The sequence below is a fragment of the Theropithecus gelada genome, chromosome 15 (assembly GCF_003255815.1).
Source record: "Theropithecus gelada isolate Dixy chromosome 15, Tgel_1.0, whole genome shotgun sequence".
Lineage (NCBI taxonomy): Eukaryota > Metazoa > Chordata > Mammalia > Primates > Cercopithecidae > Theropithecus > Theropithecus gelada.
The window spans coordinates 47,158,025-47,176,185 of NC_037683.1; the positions used below are offsets into that span (position 1 = coordinate 47,158,025).

Sequence of the window (18,161 nt, forward strand, 5' to 3'; positions counted from 1 at the left end):
GTACTGCCATCTACCGGTGTCTGGAAAGCGTCGCCCTCCCTTATTGTATCTCATGGGGAGAGGCTGGAGAGAAGAGACTCAAGCACCACTTAAATTGCAGAACATATGTAACTGTACTGCAGTTCATTCGACACCTGTACAAGGGAAAGGCCTCACTTTTCTCCAGCAATTGCAGGCCATCCTAACTCCATATTAACACTCATCTCGTAAAATTCACAGATCTCCTCGCTGACCTGCCTCAATAGGTACAGATCTGACTCCTACTGTCCATCCTAGAACCCACACCCGCCTGCACAGCGTAGGCTTCAGAAACTGCTCAACCTCGCAAACCTGAACCCCACCGCCCAGATTCCCTTATTTTCACAGACCCCTGAGATTCCTTGCACTACCTTGCAAACCCTACGGACCTCCCCTATTAGTGCAAATGCACGCGCCAACCCAGACATCACTACAAAGAGGCTCGAGTTTCGCAGGCAGCTCACACCGGCGCGAAAGCAGCGAGAGAGCCCCAACCCGGCTCAGAGCCCTCAGGCTTGTGGCTTTGGCCCTGGCTCCGGCTTCCCACCCCTCCCCGATCCGCTCCGCTCAGGCTAGCAGCCTGTCGACCGAAGCCCCGCCCCTCTAGACCTGTCATCACAGAAGCCGCACGTGGCCGGGGTGGGACCTCAGGCGACCTGCGGCCATCACTTTGTCTCCTCCGCCATCCATTGGGGCTGCCACCGCCAATCAGAGCCAGCGGATCCTGGTTGGATCGCGACCGCCCGGGTGAGGCGTGAGGGAGAAGGGGCGGAAGGAGGAGAGGCTCTGAGATGGGAGGGGGATCGTGGTGGAAGGGGACCTGGCGCGACTTCTGCCAGGCTGGAATCCGAGGGGGCGGGTCCCGGTGAAAGGCGGAGAGACCAAGAGGAGGCGGGGATCGCGGGTGGGGCCTGGGAAAAGCTGAGGATCCTGGGGAAATGCAAAGAAAACGCGAAAGAGGCGCGGGGACAGAAGGGGGCGGGGCCCGGGCTACAGGGGAGGAGCTCGAGAAATTAAACGAGGAAAGGGACAAGTCCGGAGAAGGTGGAAGGTGGGACAAGGGAGACGGTGGGCCTGGGCGTTGTGGGGGCGGGGCTCGAACCGAAGGGGCGAGGTTTGCAGGCCGAGACTACAGATAGGACTGCTCAGTAACTGCCCCAACCACTACCACCTACCCGAGTGCAACGGGATCCACGGAACTACAGGTGTGGGGCGGGGTGAGCGTGGAAGAAGGGACGCGGATGGGGGTGCGCTTTGCAGACAATCTGGAGACTGCTGTATGTTGAGGGAAGACACGGAGTCGAGGGAGCAGTTGGGGACTCAATGTGTGGGCAACAAGGTGCATTCTCTAGGGGCCTCTATGGGGGAAGGGCGGGAGCGCTTTCTTGTGGGTGGGGGGGTGTTGCGAGGTACACCGTGAGGGGGCTGTGTCGCTGTCTGATGTGGGGGGTTGGAGGAGGTACATGAGGGGGAGGAGACTTGGAGGCGCTTTGACGGAAGGGGGACTGTTTAATGGAGAAGGGCTGGTGGTCCAGAGTGTAGCGGTGTCGGAGGGTCTGTGGGCACTATCTAGGGGAAGGGGTTGTAGGCCCCAGTTGAGGCGGGAGAACAGAACCCCCAGTACTTTGAGAAAGTAACAGTTTAGGGCATTGTAGTAACTCCAGGAAGATATTGTGTTCTGGGTTCTAGGAGCAAGGGTGATGGAGTTAGTTGGGTGAAGAGGCCAATCTGTTGCACTCCTGTCTGCTCAGCTTTTAACTTCACCTCCTGGCCTGAGCACTCAGAGAGGAGTCGGACCCTGCTCGTCACCAGGGCTTGTGTGACTGTCTCCTCAGTCTCTTTTGGATCTCTCCAGCTGAGACTGGGGTTTCTTCCCCTAGCTGATGTCCCCGGGGACCCTTCCCCCACTGGGTTCCTGTCAACCCCCCATCCTAGTTCCTGTTCCTCCCAGAGCCAGCCTTGTCTCTGTCTCCCCCTCCCCCTCCCTGCCCTGCCCTTACGCTCTGGGTGTGCTCATTTCCCACTTCCTTCCTTGCCCCAGGGCCTGGCCTGGCCCTTGCCCATCTAGGAGCCATGCCCTGCCCGGGACTTTGTGCTCAATGACCAGAGACCATGGTAACCAGCAGCAGGGTTCAGACCCCACCCCCACCACTACCACCCAGGTCTCTCGCATAGACCCCCAAGTGACTGGTAGCCACATTTAACCACTTGACACAAACTGATTTTCCCCACCCTTGTCCTTCCCCTGGGTGGGGAACCCTAGGGCTTCTGTGGGAGGGGGGAAGTGGTGAGGAGTATTGAGGATCTTCCGTCTGTTTTGAGAGGTGGGCTATGACTGTAAGCTGAACCCAGTAAGGGTTGTGAGGTTCCAGCCTCAGGGAAGGAAGAGGGAGTAGCTCCCCACACTCCGGGCTTGGAAGCACTATCAGAACCGAGACTAGGACCTAGTTCTCTTGAGGGCTCCTCTGCTTCCCTGAGGGAATTTGATGGAGTGCTAGAGTTCCTTTTGCCCCTAGGCTGGCTGGGAGAGGGTGGGAAAGGCTTGAGTTCCACACAGTGGCTGAATGAGTGTGACAGTGTTGCTAAAAGGGGCCCCAAGCCAGCCTCCTCACACAACCACCCAGGAGCTGAGAGACTGGCTGGGGAGGGGGGGATTGTGCTGAGGACAGACAAAGCCCTGGGGTAGGGTGGGGTAAAAAAGGGCAGGCTGAAGCCTTTTGAGGAGGAGCTGATTGCTATGGCAACACTGCTTCCCAGACAGTCTCTCAGAGAGGGCGGGCCTAGGGCAGACTCTCTCTAGCTTCCTCAGGACTGGGGTGGTTTGTGTGAGTGGGTGGGGCATGAAGAGAAAGGGCATCAGTTTGCTGTGCTGAGACTGGAGGATATAGCCTTTCTGCTTTGGTATAAGGCAGCAGGGCGTTCGAATGCCTGGAGCTATCCTCTGATATGGATATGAGTGAACAACAGTCATTAGAATTATAGAGCTGCAGAGGCCCTCAGCAGTCATTGTTTATACAAACCCCTTATTTTACAGTTTTGGAAATTTATGGCTAAAGAGACTGTGATTCCCCAGATGTCACGGTGAAAGGGCAGAAGATAGGATCCAGATCGCCTGATTGCTGTTCACTCAGCCCAGGGCCTGTTGTTTTCTTCAGTCAATGTTTATTGAACATTGCCAGGGACTCATGTTGGCTCTGTGAATATGAGCACAAATGAAACAAAGTTGCTGCTCTCATGGAGCTTCCATTCTAATAAGGGGAGAAAGAAATTATATAGGGGGAGGGAGAAGTCAGGTAGTGATAACTGCTATTTAAAAAAAAAAAAGCATGGTAAATTTAGGGCAGGAAGGTAAGGCCTCTTTTTTTTTTTTTTGAGAGACAGTCTCAGTCTGTTGCCCAGGCTGGAGTACAGTGGCATGATCTCAGCTCACTGCAACCTCCACCTCCTGGGTTCAAGCGATTCTCCTGCCTCAGCCTCCTGAGTAGCTGGGATTACAGTTGCGCGCCACCACACCCAGCTAATTTTTGTATTTTTAGTAGACATGGGGTTTCACCATGTTAGTCAGACTGGTCTCGAACTCCTGACTTTGTGATCTACCCACCTTGGCCTCCCAAAGTGCTGGGATTACAGGCATGAGCCACCGTGCCCAGTAGTAAGGCCTCTTGGTTGTACCCTGCTGCTTTCCCAGGGTATATTGAGGCCTGGAACATCTTTGATCCTTCACCCTGAACTATTGTCCTCTGACCTTTGTAGGTAACTAAGGCCTGGCCTATGGTAGTGGCAGAAAGATAGGATAAGGTGGGGTTGCTAAGGGATATTTTTTTTCCTACAGTGTTCTATGTCTCTGTTTTCCTAGTAAGTTTTTATTAAGGCAAGTAGGCTCTTACATTGATACACTGTAATTTTGACAAGGGCATTGAAAATTTCCTTAATCCTGTTCCTTACACTAGGGAACCAGCAAGGAAGTCAGTCCTCTTGAAAAAGGTGGTCCAGGGTGAGGTAAAGAGAAGGGAGCTTAGAGGGACTGTTACTTGCTTGTGTCTCCTAAGTCTAGGAATGAGGGACTAGGGGGAAGAGGAAGGAGCCTCTTTTTACCATCTAGTGATAGAATCTCAGGACCCTGGGGGGTCCACAACACAGGCAAGGCAGAAACAAGGACCTTGGGCTCTCTGTAGCCTCTGAACTGCAGAAGAATGGACTTTCCCTCTTTGGCTCTGATGTTTGCCTCCTACTTCTGTGAAGGACCGGGAGAAAAAGCTTCCTAAGACCCAAATTGTCTGACTTGCTGACAAGTGCAGAGGGCAGGGGAGACAGGACTATTGATTTTCTTAGGTTGCCTCTAGAGTACCCTCTAGAAAGTGTCTTTGAATGCTCAATCCTTGCAAAGCTTTCCATCCTGGTCATTTAAAGAGTAGGAGGACAAGGGTTAGGGATGCTGGTTCTGCTGCCATTTGATTTGACTGGGTCTGAACTGGGCTGGGCCCCAGTGACTCAGTGGGAGGGTGGATAGTTTTGAGGGAGCTGTGAGTCATGGGGTTAAGCTCCATCACAAAAGTTGGGCTCATTTCCCACATTCTGGGCAGAAGCCCTCCTATCCCACTTCCCTGTGTGCTCTGTCTCTTTGAACATGGGCCTGTGAGTAGAAAAAGTGCTAGCAGAAGGGATGGGGCAGCCTGATCTCAGAAAGGGAGTTTACAGGCACAAAGAATAATGTCCCTGAAATTAAAATGTATCCCTATTTTAGGAATCCGGGGGCTCCTCTAAAGAAGGCAAAAGAACATCAATTTAAGAGTAAGAGTGGGAAAAATACCACTTCTTAGCATGGAAGGAGATAGGGTCCCACCTCAGGCCTTTTTCTTCTCTGGCATGAAGGAAGCTTCCTGGGCTTCACTAGTTCTCCAGCTCTTAAGCTCTGGTTTGGAAGGTGGGGAAAGACAAATGGGAGTGAGGATATTTGGGGTCTGAGGTCTGGTATAGACAGCAGGCAGACTTTGAAGGTTGTCAAACTGTGTCTTTAAAGCCCTCGGGCTTCCTATTAATCGGCCTGGAAAGAGGAAGGGCGGGGGAGTAGGGTGGAGCGGTGAGATGTGGGAGGCCTACGCCTTTGAAAGGGTTAAATGGCAGGGCAGGGTGTTGCTTTGGACTCCAGCAGCTGACGGGTTAAAGAGACAGGCGGAGCGACCTTGGGTAGGCCTACCCCCTTGTGGACCAATAGGCGTGTGCCTCTTGGAGGGGGCGTGCCTCGCACTTGAGGTCGCGAGGAGGCTGGCTTCCTATAGACCAATGAGCATGGTCGCTTTCCAGGGAGGGCGTAGCCTAAGGGGGGCGTGGCGGCCGTGGCTGCCGCGGCGCTGGTGGTGGGGCGCTGGGCGGGGCGGGCGGCCCCATCAGCTGGTAGGAAATGGCCTGTGAGTCAGAGGGGCAGCGGAGTCGGCGGCGCGGAGCCGGGGCGGCCCCGGGGAGGGACCGTCGCAGGGAGGGGCGCGGCAGCGGCTGGGGGTCTGCGGGCGCCAGGGCCCGCTAGTGTTGCACACGAAGCTGAGCAGCGAAGCGCCTAGCAGAGGAGGGCTCAGCCTGAACCACCCTTTGTCTGGGTTGGGGGCCCGTGGAAGGGAGGACCGGGGATCCAAGGGGAGGGACCGGGACGGGACGGAAGGGCCCGGAGCAGCGGCCACCTCAGCGGAGCCGATTTGGGAGCGGGGTGAGTGTGCCAGAGGGAAAGAGCAAATCTCCGAAGCTCCAGTACAGTATGGGGCCTGTCCCAGGCTGTGGGGAGGAGAGGAGTGAGAAAGGACCTGGGAGGCTGCGCAGGGGGTAAGGGATCGACCAGAACAAGGAGTCCAAGAGTCAGGTGAGTCTGCCCGGCTTAGTTTAGAGAAGCTGCTAAGGTCTCCTCCCTCCCCTCTGAGGGTAGAGGGCTCTAGGCTGGGGGCCGAGGGGTTGCTAAGAGAATAGGTCGACCTTCCTACCCACAGTGGTGGCCCGTGGGAACAGCCCCCCTAGCTTGTGTGGATGTATGTAGGGACAAAATAGAGAGCAGCTGGCAGCAGTTCTCTCCGCACAGGATGAGGGTGGAAAGCACATGGATAGGAATTCTTCCTGTCACTCTCCTTGATCATGGCATGGTAGAAATGGAAATCTTTAATACTGAAGGGAAGGGGAGAATGAGCCTCGAAGTTGATACCTATACCAATACCCACCTCACCCACCTCCCAGGCCTCAAAAGTGTCTGAAGGTACAGACGTATTCTGGGACTTGTTGTTTTTGCTGGCCTTGCTCCCTTGGCATGTTGGGAGCTGTAGTCCTTGCCAGCCACAGCCTGGCACAGCTGTTTGATGCCAGTTGCTGCCCACCCCCTGCACAAAGAGTGAGATTTGGCTTACTCTGCCCTGCCCCCCTCCCCTGCAGTCCTGCCCCATGAGTCAGCTTGAAGCCATGGTCTAGAGCCAGACTGGCTGGGTGGCAGGGGAGTGAATCTTAGAGCGTCTTGTTGACAGGGTGGGAACTGAGAGGGCTCTGGGGTTAATGAGCAGATGCCAGGTATGCTGGGGTCAAGTAGGGCATCATGTCATCCCCTGGCTTCCTCAGGGCAAGGGGTCAAGAGGGCAACTGGGATGACCTGGAAGTGGTGGTGCTAAGGAAAAGGCCCTTCCTGAATCTGTGTGACTTGGGTGGAGGAAAGAAGGGGTAGAAATTAGTGCAGGTTGTACCTTCTGACAAAGTTGGTTGCAGATAGGTTAGTGCAGGTTGCCATTGGTGTTCTGCCCTTTCCAGCCATCCCACCCACCACAGGGAACCCGGATTTTCTTGGGGATCCCAATTCTTAGGAGAATTTGGTGAAATGGGATAGTGGGGTACAATGATGGGAACTTGGTGTAGGAGAGCTTTTCAGTCCCTGGGTACAAATCTCTCCTTTCTGCCTGCCCTCCCCCACCCCGCCCCCACCGCACCTCCACCTCTCTTCCTGATTCTCCCTTGTACAATTAATTCTCTATTTCTCTCATCTGGGAAATTTTTCTCTCCAGTGTCAGGACTGCTGCCCAGATTTCTGGGACTTACATTCTACTTTTTTTGAGCCCTGCTGTGTGCTTACCCCTGTACTTGGGGTTGGATGGAGGGGTGAGACACAGATCTGTCCTCAGGAACTCTATGATCAGTCTAGAAGATGCCTTACCCACAGGAGTGAGCAGAACTGTTATTGAGTTTATAGGAAGTAGTAACACTGCCATAGGTGAGGTCTCAGAGGAGGGAGAGATGCTTATGGTCTGGGGTGGACAGAGCAGACTTTCTGGAGGAGATGGCATTTGGCCTATCCAAGGAGGAAGAGTCTTGGATAGGCATTCAAAGGGTACTCCTTGAAGGGGAAAGGGCTCTGTGAATGTCAGACAACATAGGCTAATGTGCAAAGGAGAAGGCGACCCTGGGGGCAGTTGGCTTTCAACTTGACATTCCCCTCACCCTAGTATGGGCTGGAATAGTTAGTGAAGACCATGTTATGCACCAGTGGTTTGGGGTTTCGGTGTTGGGTGTGTGAGCACTGGGGGAGGGGTGTGGAGAGGTACTCCCTAGTTGCTTCCAGCTGACTGACTGCTGAGGCCTTATCTCTAGTTTGCAGGGCCTTGCAGGAGGGCCCTGGAAAGTGCCTTCTGGCAGTGACCCATTCCCCTTCCCCCTCTTGTTTTTGGTCGGATTTGTTGCCTCTTGTTAAAGAGACAGGCTACTTGCTGGAGGTAATTTGGAGTTCAGGGCTGAAGGGCCAGCTTTGAACTGACTTGAGGTTTGTACCTCTGAGGACCGCTGATGGGGTGTAACTGTGTGTGAGACCTCTGCCCTTAGTGCCCTAGGATGGCACTTGTCTCTTTGGAGATAGACATATAAGAAGCAGTTGTGCAATTTGGTGGCTTTGAGTACGACAGCTGAATTCTTCCCCTGGCCACCTCTTAGCTGGCATGGTCTTTTGGATCTTGGGGGTCTCTCATCCCTTCCTCCATGTAGGGCAGGAGTCCCCAAATGGTGGCCCTGACAAGTAGTTATTCTACGTCAACTCACTTGTCACATCCTTATTATACTGAGCCAAGACCTGCCTCTCTGACTCCTTAGGTAGGCCAACTCTGCCGTCTGGGCCCTGGACCCCAAACTTACCCTTTCTGTTCCTGAAGAGCCTCTCACATGGGAGAAGGATGTCCTGGGGTATACTATATTAGCCTATAATTGGTGATAGGCCTTACTGCTGGCTCCAGTGATCCTGGCTTATGTCTGTTCTTCCCTCCTCAGGGTCCTGCTGAGCTCAGGAGCTGCACGGAATGGTGGCAGTCACCTTGCCAGTGCAGCAGGCATGGATCAGACTGCAAGCTAGGGGCACAAGGCATCAGTTGGGAAGAGGGAACGCACAGCTAGGCTCGAGGCCTCTTCATCGGGGTAAGTACCAGGGAGAAGGTGGGGAAGAAGCCTGAGCTAAACCTATCACCCTCTCAGGAGTTCTGAGAGTGGTCTCTATATTCCATTAGTCCATCCAGGGATTTGTACACATTCATCCCTGGGAACCCATCAAAGTCACCCCTTCAGGCAAGGAGAGGGTCTGAAACTCAGCTGGAAGGAAGAATACTCATTGATTCCCCTGACCACCTTTTCTTCTTTTCTCTTACACAGATGTCCCCAGCCCAGGCCCAGCATAAAGGCCGTGTTGGGGGGCCCCCCTGACCCAAGGGGGGCTTCATGCGCCACGTGCAGGCGGAGCCGTCTCCATCCTCAGAGCCAGAGGCTGGCCCTTCACAGCCTCCAGTCAGGCAGGGGGCCCTCCAGGGTGGCCTGCTCATGGGCTACAGCCCAGCAGGGGGGGGCGACATCCCCCGGGGTCTACCAGGTATCCATCTTTTCCCCTCCGACTGGTACCTCTGAGCCTCATAGGGCCCTGAAACGACAAGCCCCACCCACTGAGGGTCCCCGGGAGCTGAAGAGAGGCCCTGGGCTGGGGGCCAGAGAGGGACTACCCCCTGAAGAACCATCCACTGTGGGGCTCTTGGGCCCAGAGGGACTGGGGCTGGGACTAGGTGTGGCCAGCCAGCATTTCTCCCACCGTGGCCTCTGTGTTGTGGAACAGAGAGGTAGTGTCACCTCATCTTGGACTTCAGGGACCTGGAGTCCCCCCTGCCCCCCATCAAATGCTTCCTGCAATACTTTGCACACCAGAGACTGGGCCTCCCCAGATCCAGGGGGACAGGGGTCCCTGGGGGAGTCCCCAGGGCCAGCCCCTCCAGGCCAGCTGCACACACTTGACACTGATTTGCACAGTCTTGCACAAATAGGGGGTAAGAGCCCAGTGGCTGGGGTGGGCAATGGGGGTAGCCTCTGGCCTAGGGAGTCCCCTGGCACTGCCAATGGGCACAGTCCCGAGCACACACCCCCTGGCCCTGGACCTCCAGGCCCCTGCCCCACCAAGCGAAGGCTGCTTCCTGCTGGAGAAGCCCCAGATGTCAGCTCTGAGGAAGAGGGGCCAGCCCCCCGGAGGCGCCGGGGATCCCTGGGCCACCCTACTGCTGCCAACAGTTCTGATGCCAAAGCCACATCCTTCTGGAGCCACCTGCTGCCTGGGCCCAAAGAGCCTGTTTTGGTAAGCCAATAAAGGAGTTCATTTACTTTTTTTTTTTTTTTTTTTTGAGATGGGGTCTCACTCCATCATTGCTGGAGTGCAGTGGCACAATCTCAGCTCAATCTCAGCTCACTGCAACCTCCTTCTCCCAGGTTCAAGCAATCCTCCAACTTCAGCTTCTCAAATATTTGGGACCACAGGCACATGACATTGCACCCAGCTAATTTTTGGTATTTTTGGTAGAAATGGGGTTTCGCCATGTTGCCCAGGCTGGTCTCAAACTCCTGAGCTCAAGTGATCCACCCACCTCGGCCTTCCAAAGTGCTGTGATTACAGGTGTGAGCCACTGCGCCTGTCCTTCATGTACTCTTACGTGGATATTTGTGTGGGTAAAGGTGGAGGCCCAGGGGGCGGGGTGTTCCTTTGAGAGTTTGTGATGAGCTTCTGCCCCAAAACATACGTGGCTTTCACCCTGTCTCTTTTCCCAATCATTTCTCTCCATAGGACCCAACAGACTGCAGTCCCATGGGGCGGAGGCTGAAAGGAGCCCGTCGCCTGAAGCTGTAAGTGACCAGCTTTTTGCTCTACCCTGTCCCTGAGAATGGGGACAGAAGTCTGTAATCTTTCCAGCATTGGAGTAGGGGACCCCAGGGCAGAAGCCCTAGATAGTGGCAAAGGGTGGAGTTCAAGGACATGAGCAGGAATCCCAGAATACCTCAAGCCAACCCCCTGTGTGTCCCTTCCTCTACCAGGAGCCCCCTTCGAAGCCTCCGGAAGGGGCCAGGCCTGCTGAGCCCCCCCAGTGCCTCCCCTGTTCCTACTCCTGCTGTCAGCCGTACCCTGCTGGGCAACTTTGAGGTAGCTTCCCTCGGGCTTTGTGATTGTGGGGGTCCTGGGAGAGGTGGGATGGTGGAACGTGGCTTGGATGGATAAGGAAAAGAATTGGCATCTCTCTCATAATGTGTTTTCCCTACCCTGATCCCAGGAATCATTGCTGCGAGGACGTTTTGCACCATCTGGCCACATTGAGGGCTTCACAGCAGAAATTGGAGCTAGTGGGTCATACTGCCCCCAGCATGTCACGCTGCCTGTCACTGTCACATTCTTTGATGTTTCTGAGCAAAATGCCCCGGCTCCCTTCCTGGTATGCCTTGACTCCAACCCCACAGTCAGCTCATCAGGAGGATAAGGAATTGGGGCGGGGCTGGGGGCAAGAGGTATTTTTTACTTATTCCTCACCTAGGAGTGAGTCAGGGCCAGGTGAGGAGAACTCTAGTGTAGGGCAGGGGCAGGTTCAGGGTGAGAGACTGTGGAGAGGGACATGTATTTAGGGCTCAGAGTTTTCCCAGTCCCCACCTTGACTGATGGCTCCCTGGCCTTCCCAGGGCATCGTGGATCTGAACCCCCTGGGGAGGAAGGGTTACAGCGTGCCCAAGGTGGGCACCGTCCAAGTGGTGAGTTTGCCCTGAGGGAGTGGGAGTGGGGAGAGAGGAAAGCAGCCCTCAGGCTGTACCAACCTTGACTGTCCTGTCCCCAGACCTTATTTAACCCCAACCAGACTGTGGTAAAGATGTTCCTCGTGACCTTTGACTTCTCGGACATGCCTGCTGCCCACATGACCTTCCTGCGCCATCGCCTCTTTTTGGTGCCTGTGGGTGAGGAGGGAAATGCTAACCCCACCCACCGCCTCCTCTGCTACTTGCTGCACCTCAGGTGAGGAGAGGGCCCAGGGATGGCTGGGGAGGCCCAGGTATCCCTTCCCTGAAGAGGATCTCTCCTTGCTTCGATACTGTTTGGATTCTTGCTTGGTTTATTTTTAAATTTGTGTGTGTGTGTGTGTATATATATATATATATATATATATATATATTTATTTATTTATTTATTTATTTATTTATTTATTTTTAGAGACAGAGTCTTGCTATGTTGCTCAGGCTGGTCTCCAACTCCTGGGCTCAAGCAGTCCTCCCACCTGGACCTCCCAAAGCACTGGAATTACAGGCATGAGCCACTGCACCCAGCCTGCATTCTTACTTTGATAACATTGTCCTCCTCCAGGTTCCGGAGCTCCCGCTCAGGCCGCTTAAGCCTGCATGGAGATATCCGCCTGCTTTTTTCCCGCCGGAGCCTGGAGCTGGACACAGGGCTCCCTTACGAACTGCAGGCTGTGACCGAGGCCCCTCATAATCCACGTTATTCACCTTTGCCCTGATTGCCAGCACTCTGAATCCATGCGGCCTAACGACCTGCCCATCCTGCTCCATCTTAGAGAACATATATGGAGAGACAGCAAGAGACCCTTCAGGCTTGAATTAAAGCCCTCACCATGCTCTTGCCCAAACGGATTATTTGGGTGTTTAAAGCTTCTGATCCTTACTACACCCTGCCCTACTCGGGTACTCCATGTGCCTGTCCCCTCCCTTGGGTTTCCCAGGCCAGCTTAGGTAGGGAGGAACCGGAGCTACCCTGAGGTTGTCCCAAGTTCCCAGGCAAGTTATGCCAGCGTTGCCTCCCCATCCTGGGCAGGGGCCACTTATTATTTTATTTATTTTTAATTTATAATTTATTCAAATTGGATTGCCTTGGTAACCTCCCACACCTGATAATTGGCATCACTCCCCCCACTTCCCACTCTCAGATATTGCTCCAACCTGAAGAGTTGAAGAGGCTTACGCCGGGGGTAGGAGGAGAACTGCTCTCCCTCAGCTGAGGGAAGAGGGGCTATTCCTGAGGGACTGAGTCAGTAGCCAAAGACTCAGTTTCCCCTGTCCTTCCCCTAGTCCCTTCACTTCCCCTACCCTCTGACCTATCTCTGAAAGCCAAGTTAGGTGTTTGTGTGTGTACATGAGCTTGTCTTTGTGTGGTGTGTGTGTGTGAGAGAGTGTACATGTATGCACACACACAGGGGTTAACCACCCCTCACCTAGGGCTCCAGACTCCAGTTGTCCCTCTCCTCCTGCCTGTGTCTCCTTGCTTTGGGGTCCTGACTGAAGAAGGTGTCCAGGGGGCAGAGTCAGGGCCAAGCACTGGGGTGCCTCCACTCACCTGGCCAGACTCTGACCCACCTACCTCAGCTGGGGTGAGGGGCACCCCTCAAACTCAGTCATGTGGTTCCAAACTACCCCATTCCCCACTCCAGACTCTGACCCAGCCTCAGTCCTGACTCCTGAGGCTGGGCTGAGGGGAACAAGCATTTGCTGAAACTTGAAAAAACAAAGCAAATCAGAAACAGGAAAAAATTGTACCTGGTACTTTTTTTTAGAAAAAAAAAAGATTAAAAAAGAAAGAATAAATTCTTGTTTGGAAACTTGAACTAAGCTCTACTTTTGTTGTTGTTGTTGGGGAGAGGGTGCGAAGGGGGATAGAGGGCCTTCCTGGAGCTGGGACTCAGCCCTTTCTACCAGAGAGGAGGCAACAGGCCTGGGCCCATGAGGTCTTAGGCTAGTCCCTGCTGATTCCTGGGGCCTGGTCTTGCTCCTTTCGGAGGGGTTGGTGGGTAAAGTTGAGTCCTAGAAGCTGAATTCTGAATTGTAGATCAGGATTCTGATACTGGTTCTGTTAATGACTTTAGCCCTTCAGAACTTCAGTGCCCTCATATGTAAAATGGAGGTGACTACGGAGTCACCTTGACTACCAGAACATCAGGGATGTGTGCAAGGTGACGTGCTCCAGACAAGGTTGAACGTTGAGGCTGTTTGCTGGACTCGGTATTTAAGACCGGGCATAACAAACCTTGCTTGGAAAGAGAGGGAAGGAGCTGTAGTGTCTTTGAGGAAAGAGGGGAGGGGAAAATCTCGTCCCAATCGCCAGGCAATGTTAGGCCCAGTTTCCATGGCAACGGGATTGGGGTCAGTCCCCAGTGGGAGTCCTGGGCACAACACCGCGGGACTACTATAGAATGTCACTATGGCAACCGTGGCAACGAGTCAGCTCAATCCACTCGTCGCTATGGTGACGGATGGGGGCGATTCTACGCTCTGGTGGGCAAACTGAGTCTCGGGTGAGGGTGAAGAATTCAGTGCGTGGTGTCTGAGTGATATGCACGCGAAAAATAATTTGACCATCAGGCCGGGGATCTTGGTCGCGAACAGCTAAACCCAGAACAACCGCAGCCTTCGGCCTTCTCTTGAAGGTCTGCGTTTCCCAGGGAACAACTTGATGCGCCGTTCGACCAAGTAACGCTGATTGGGTGAGTGTTGAAAGGAGTAGGGAACGGCCGGAAGTACATTCGGGGGAGCGGAACTGCAAGAGGAAAGGCTCGGGTAGGCTTCTGGGAGCAACCGCTCCGCTCGTCTCGTTGGTTCCGGAGGTCGCTGCGGCGGTGGGAAATGCTGGCGCGCGCGGCGCGGGGCACTGGGGCCCTTTTGCTGAGGGTGAGAGCGAGGCAACCTATCCAGAGGGTCGGGACAGAGATCACCTGGGTCCTCCGCTGGGAAAGAGCGAACTTCCAACTTTCGGAGAGGACTGGGGTCAGAGGTCATGGTCCCCATGTGATTCTCTCTCCGAGGATCCTGAGGGTCGTGGTTTATGGAGATACCTTCAGGACCGAGGGGCGGCGTGTTTGGCCAGATGGGATCTCTGCTCACCCTCTTCTTTCTTTCAGGGCTCTCTGCAGGCTTCTGGTCGCGCTCCGCGCCGCGCCTCCTCTGGATTGCCCCGAAACACCGTGGTACTGTTCGTGCCGCAGCAGGAGGCCTGGGTGGTGGAGCGAATGGGCCGATTCCACCGGATCCTGGAGCCTGTGAGAACCTCTTCTGCCCATCCTGGGCCAGCCAGATGACCAATCCCTCACGACATGGAGTGTCGGGAGGACCTCTTTTGGGCCTGCCCGCACTGTTAGCTCCCGACTCTGTAGGCCAGACCTGACAGGGCCGAGGCTGCTGACCATCATCCCCATGTTACCACCTTTTCCTATGCATCTCACAGTCCCCATTCTTGGGAATCTCCTCTGCCCACTCTCTCAGCCCTACCTCTCAGTCTGCATTGAGATGGCTATTCTGCCGGCTCCGATTCTCATGACTCTCCCTTCCATTCAGGGGCCTAGTCTTGCATTCCTATTCTCTTGGGTTTTCTTACCAGTGACACTTCAGCCTTATGAGGACTTATTTTCTTGGTAGCAGCTGCTGCTTTTCTGGGCATGTTCCATGTGTTGACTCCCTACATACTCCAGGACTAGCTTAGGTCTCAACCCAATAGTTCCCATCCTTCTGAGGACCCATGACTCCTCTTCCCAGGGTTTGAACATCCTCATCCCTGTGTTAGACCGGATCCGATATGTGCAGAGTCTCAAGGAAATTGTCATCAACGTGCCTGAGCAGTCGGCTGTGACTCTCGGTGAGGGGTTCAGGGTGACATGGGTGCTCTGAGGCTATTAGGATGTGGTTGCTGTAGATCCACAGCTTAGGAGAGAGAACTGGTTGGGACCTAGAGGCCTGACTTTCCTCCTTTTCTCTCCTGGTTCTACAGACAATGTAACTCTGCAAATTGATGGAGTCCTTTACCTGCGCATCATGGACCCTTACAAGGTATCTGCCCCCTACTTTATCTAGCCTTTTCAGTTGCCCTCTTCACTAAAATCTTGTGCCCAAGCTTCTTACACTATTCGTGTCCGTTTCAGGCAAGCTATGGTGTGGAGGACCCTGAGTATGCCGTCACCCAGCTAGCTCAAACAACCATGAGATCAGAGCTCGGCAAACTCTCTCTGGACAAAGTCTTCCGGGTAAGCAGATCTGAGCCAGAGTTAGGGTTTGAAGACACAAACCTGACACTCAATCTTTTCTGAAGGTCAAGATCAGTCCCAGGCCCTTCTCAGTGTAGGCCCTTGATAGGTAAGTTGAAGCTGTGGGGCTTATACCTCTCTTTTTCCAGGAACGGGAGTCCCTGAATGCCAGCATTGTGGATGCCATCAACCAAGCTGCTGACTGCTGGGGTATCCGCTGCCTCCGTTATGAGATCAAGGATATCCATGTGCCACCCCGGGTGAAAGAGTCTATGCAGATGCAGGTGGGAGCCAAGGAGGGGTAGGAAAAGGACCTCAGGGTGCTCCAGTCCCAGGAGGATCCAGACTTCCCTCCTGTTATGATGGGTAGAGTTGCAGGTCTGTATAACTTTCCCTTGGCTTGTTGATTGGGATTGTTGCGGGCTTCCAGGTGGAGGCAGAGCGGCGGAAACGGGCCACAGTTCTAGAGTCTGAGGGGACCCGAGAGTCGGCCATCAATGTGGCAGAGGGGAAGAAACAGGCCCAGATCCTGGCCTCCGAAGCAGAAAAGGCTGAACAGATAAATCAGGCAGCAGGTCAGGAGAGGGTAGAGGCTGAGGGAGGAGCAAGGCATGGGCCTTTGAAGATTGGTGCTGGGGCAGAATCTTTGGGCACTTTGACTTCATGGGTCAAGCAAGCTCTGTCCCTTCTCTTGCAGGAGAGGCCAGTGCCGTTCTAGCCAAGGCCAAGGCTAAAGCTGAAGCTATTCGAATCCTGGCTGCAGCTCTGACACAACATGTGAGAGGCCCCTGGGTGGGAATGGGGGACAGGAATTGACAGTGGAAGGGGTTCTCTTATCTATGCTTAAGGAGAGTTCCTGCCTCTGTGGGCTCTGTTGAACCAGATTACATAGTCCTTTTTATTGTGAACTGCTTTCTTCATTCCCCATCCACCCCTTCTTCTCCGTATCTATAATCTCTGATTTTTATCCCCCTGTGGTCACAGAATGGAGATGCAGCAGCTTCACTGACTGTGGCCGAGCAGTATGTCAGCGCGTTCTCCAAACTGGCCAAGGACTCCAACACTATCCTACTGCCCTCCAATCCCGGCGATGTCACCAGCATGGTGGCTCAGGTTAGAGCTCTCTGAGGACCCAGCACAGAGCACCTGTGCCAGGGACCGAACTGAGACCCCACCACCGTCATCAACACTTAGATACCATAAAGGCCTTTTTTTTTTTTTTTTTTTTGAGGTGGAGTTTCACTCTTGTTGCCCAGGCTGGAGTGCAATGGCACGATCTCGGCTCACCACAACCTCCGCCTCCCAGGCTCAAGCAATTCTCCTGCCTCAGCCTCCCTAATAGCTGGGATTATAGGCATGTGCCACCACGCCCAGCTAATTTTGTATTTTTAGTAGAGACGGGGTTTCTCCATGTTGGTCAGGCTGGTCTCGAACTCCCGACCTCAGGTGATCCACCCGCCTCGGCCTCCCAAAGTGCTGGGATTACAGGTGTGAGCCACTGCGCCCGGCCATAAAGGTCTTAAGAATGCCTTGGCCCTAGACATCCCTTCATTCTTTGTAGAGATGGAATCTAAGAATGAAACATCTCCACTCAGTCCTGCAAATATGGAAGTTCTTGAGATACCTTTTTTTGGTAGATACCTGTGCTGGTATTCTGAGAGTCACTTTACTCTGATGGTTTGTAAGATTCCTAAAATCAACCCCAGAGCTTACAAGACAGGTTTGAGAGAGGGAGAAAGGAAAACTAATTCACTGGCCTCCATGCCATCTTTTCCCTTTTAGCCATTGGTGGGCTGGGCTGCACCTCTGTCAAGTGTCCTCATGGTACTCTCTCTGTTCCTCTCCTCAGGCCATGGGTGTCTATGGAGCCCTCACCAAACCCCCAGTGCCAGGGACTCCAGACTCGGTCTCCAGTGGGAACAGCAGAGATGTCCAGGGTACAGATGCAAGTCTTGATGAGGAACTTGATCGAGTCAAGATGAGTTAGTGGAGCTGGGCTTGGCCAGGGAGTCTGGGGATAAGGAAGCAGATTTTCCTGATTCTGGCTCTAGCTTCCCTGCCAAGATTTTGTTTTTTATTTTTTTATTTGAACTTTAGTCATGTAATAAACTCACCAGTGGCAAACCAAAACCTGTCCTCTTTGATTGGGGAATGAAGTTGGTAAAGTCACTAGCATTTTCCTTGGATCCAGTCCTGTCAGCATGATGCCTCCATGAACAAGAGTGAACTTTTTGTAAAGTGAAACTATATTTTTTGTCTTCAAGAGAAACTGTGGGATAGGGTGGAAGAGTTAAACCACATGTTCACTGAACTGCTGGCTGGGAAGTGAAGTCCCCTTTCTGCTAAGTGTGGGGCTGTACATTTGAGGCAGGTGTGTGGGGTTTTTTCATGGGAAAGTACTACCCTGCACTGGCATACTTAAAGGGTTTTCAGGGACTGAGGGTACTCCTCATTCATTTATTCAAAAACATTAAATGTCTACCAAGTGCCAAGCTCATTACTAGACACTGGATTACAAAAATACCTGAAACCCAGTGGTCCCTGCTTTCACAGAATAGAAGGTCAGGTAGGGAAGACAGACAGGAAGCAGTGATAGAAAGTGATAAATGTGGCCGGGCGCAGTGGCTCACACCTGTAATCCCAGCACTTTAGGAGGCCAACGTGGGCAGATCATGAGGTCAGGAGATTGAGACCATCCTGGCCAACATGGTGAAACTCTGTCTACTAAAAATACAAAAATTAGCTGGGCATGGTAGCATGTGCCTGTAGTCTCAGCTGCTTGGGAGGAGGCTGAGGCAGGAGAATTGCGTGAACCTGGGAGGTGGAGGCTGCAGT

General features: G+C 53.7%; 2 protein-coding genes across 5 annotated transcripts; both read left to right on the top strand.

Moving 5' to 3' along the window:
• The first annotated feature begins 1,046 nt into the window (after nt 1–1,046).
• On the top strand, nt 1,047–12,920 carry FAM214B (family with sequence similarity 214 member B). Its single transcript, XM_025360270.1, is given in 10 exon segments — nt 1,047–1,357; nt 8,293–8,436; nt 8,668–8,850; nt 8,852–9,628; nt 10,112–10,170; nt 10,360–10,465; nt 10,593–10,751; nt 10,993–11,061; nt 11,145–11,320; nt 11,666–12,920. Coding segments are annotated over 8 exon segments (1,617 nt in total). The 5' UTR covers nt 1,047–1,357; nt 8,293–8,436; nt 8,668–8,733; the 3' UTR covers nt 11,820–12,920.
• Nucleotides 12,921–13,842: 922 nt separating this feature from the next.
• Nucleotides 13,843–17,456, top strand: STOML2 (stomatin like 2). 4 transcript variants are annotated; one of them, XM_025359162.1, is made up of 10 exons: nt 13,843–13,980; nt 14,211–14,348; nt 14,842–14,941; nt 15,074–15,132; nt 15,225–15,326; nt 15,476–15,610; nt 15,757–15,901; nt 16,024–16,103; nt 16,311–16,439; nt 17,176–17,456. In XM_025359162.1, the coding sequence occupies exons 1-10, from the start codon at nt 13,936–13,938 to the stop codon at nt 17,311–17,313; spliced, it is 1,071 nt and encodes a 356-aa protein (XP_025214947.1). In that variant the 5' UTR covers nt 13,843–13,935; the 3' UTR covers nt 17,314–17,456. The 4 variants fall into 4 exon arrangements, with proteins under 4 accessions (XP_025214947.1, XP_025214950.1, XP_025214948.1 ...); XM_025359165.1 differs by having other exon boundaries at nt 13,843–13,869; XM_025359163.1 differs by lacking the exon at nt 15,476–15,610.
• The last annotated feature ends 705 nt before the right edge of the window (nt 17,457–18,161 follow it).

Bases quoted from the DNA above. Each gene is read 5' to 3' on its own strand.
- STOML2 (XM_025359162.1), top strand. From the start codon at position 13,936: ATGCTGGCGCGCGCGGCGCGGGGCACTGGGGCCCTTTTGCTGAGG. The intron at 14,942-15,073 runs GTGAGGGGTTCA...CTGGTTCTACAG, and splicing joins GCAGTCGGCTGTGACTCTCG to ACAATGTAACTCTGCAAATT. The intron at 15,611-15,756 runs GTGGGAGCCAAG...GCGGGCTTCCAG, and splicing joins AAGAGTCTATGCAGATGCAG to GTGGAGGCAGAGCGGCGGAA.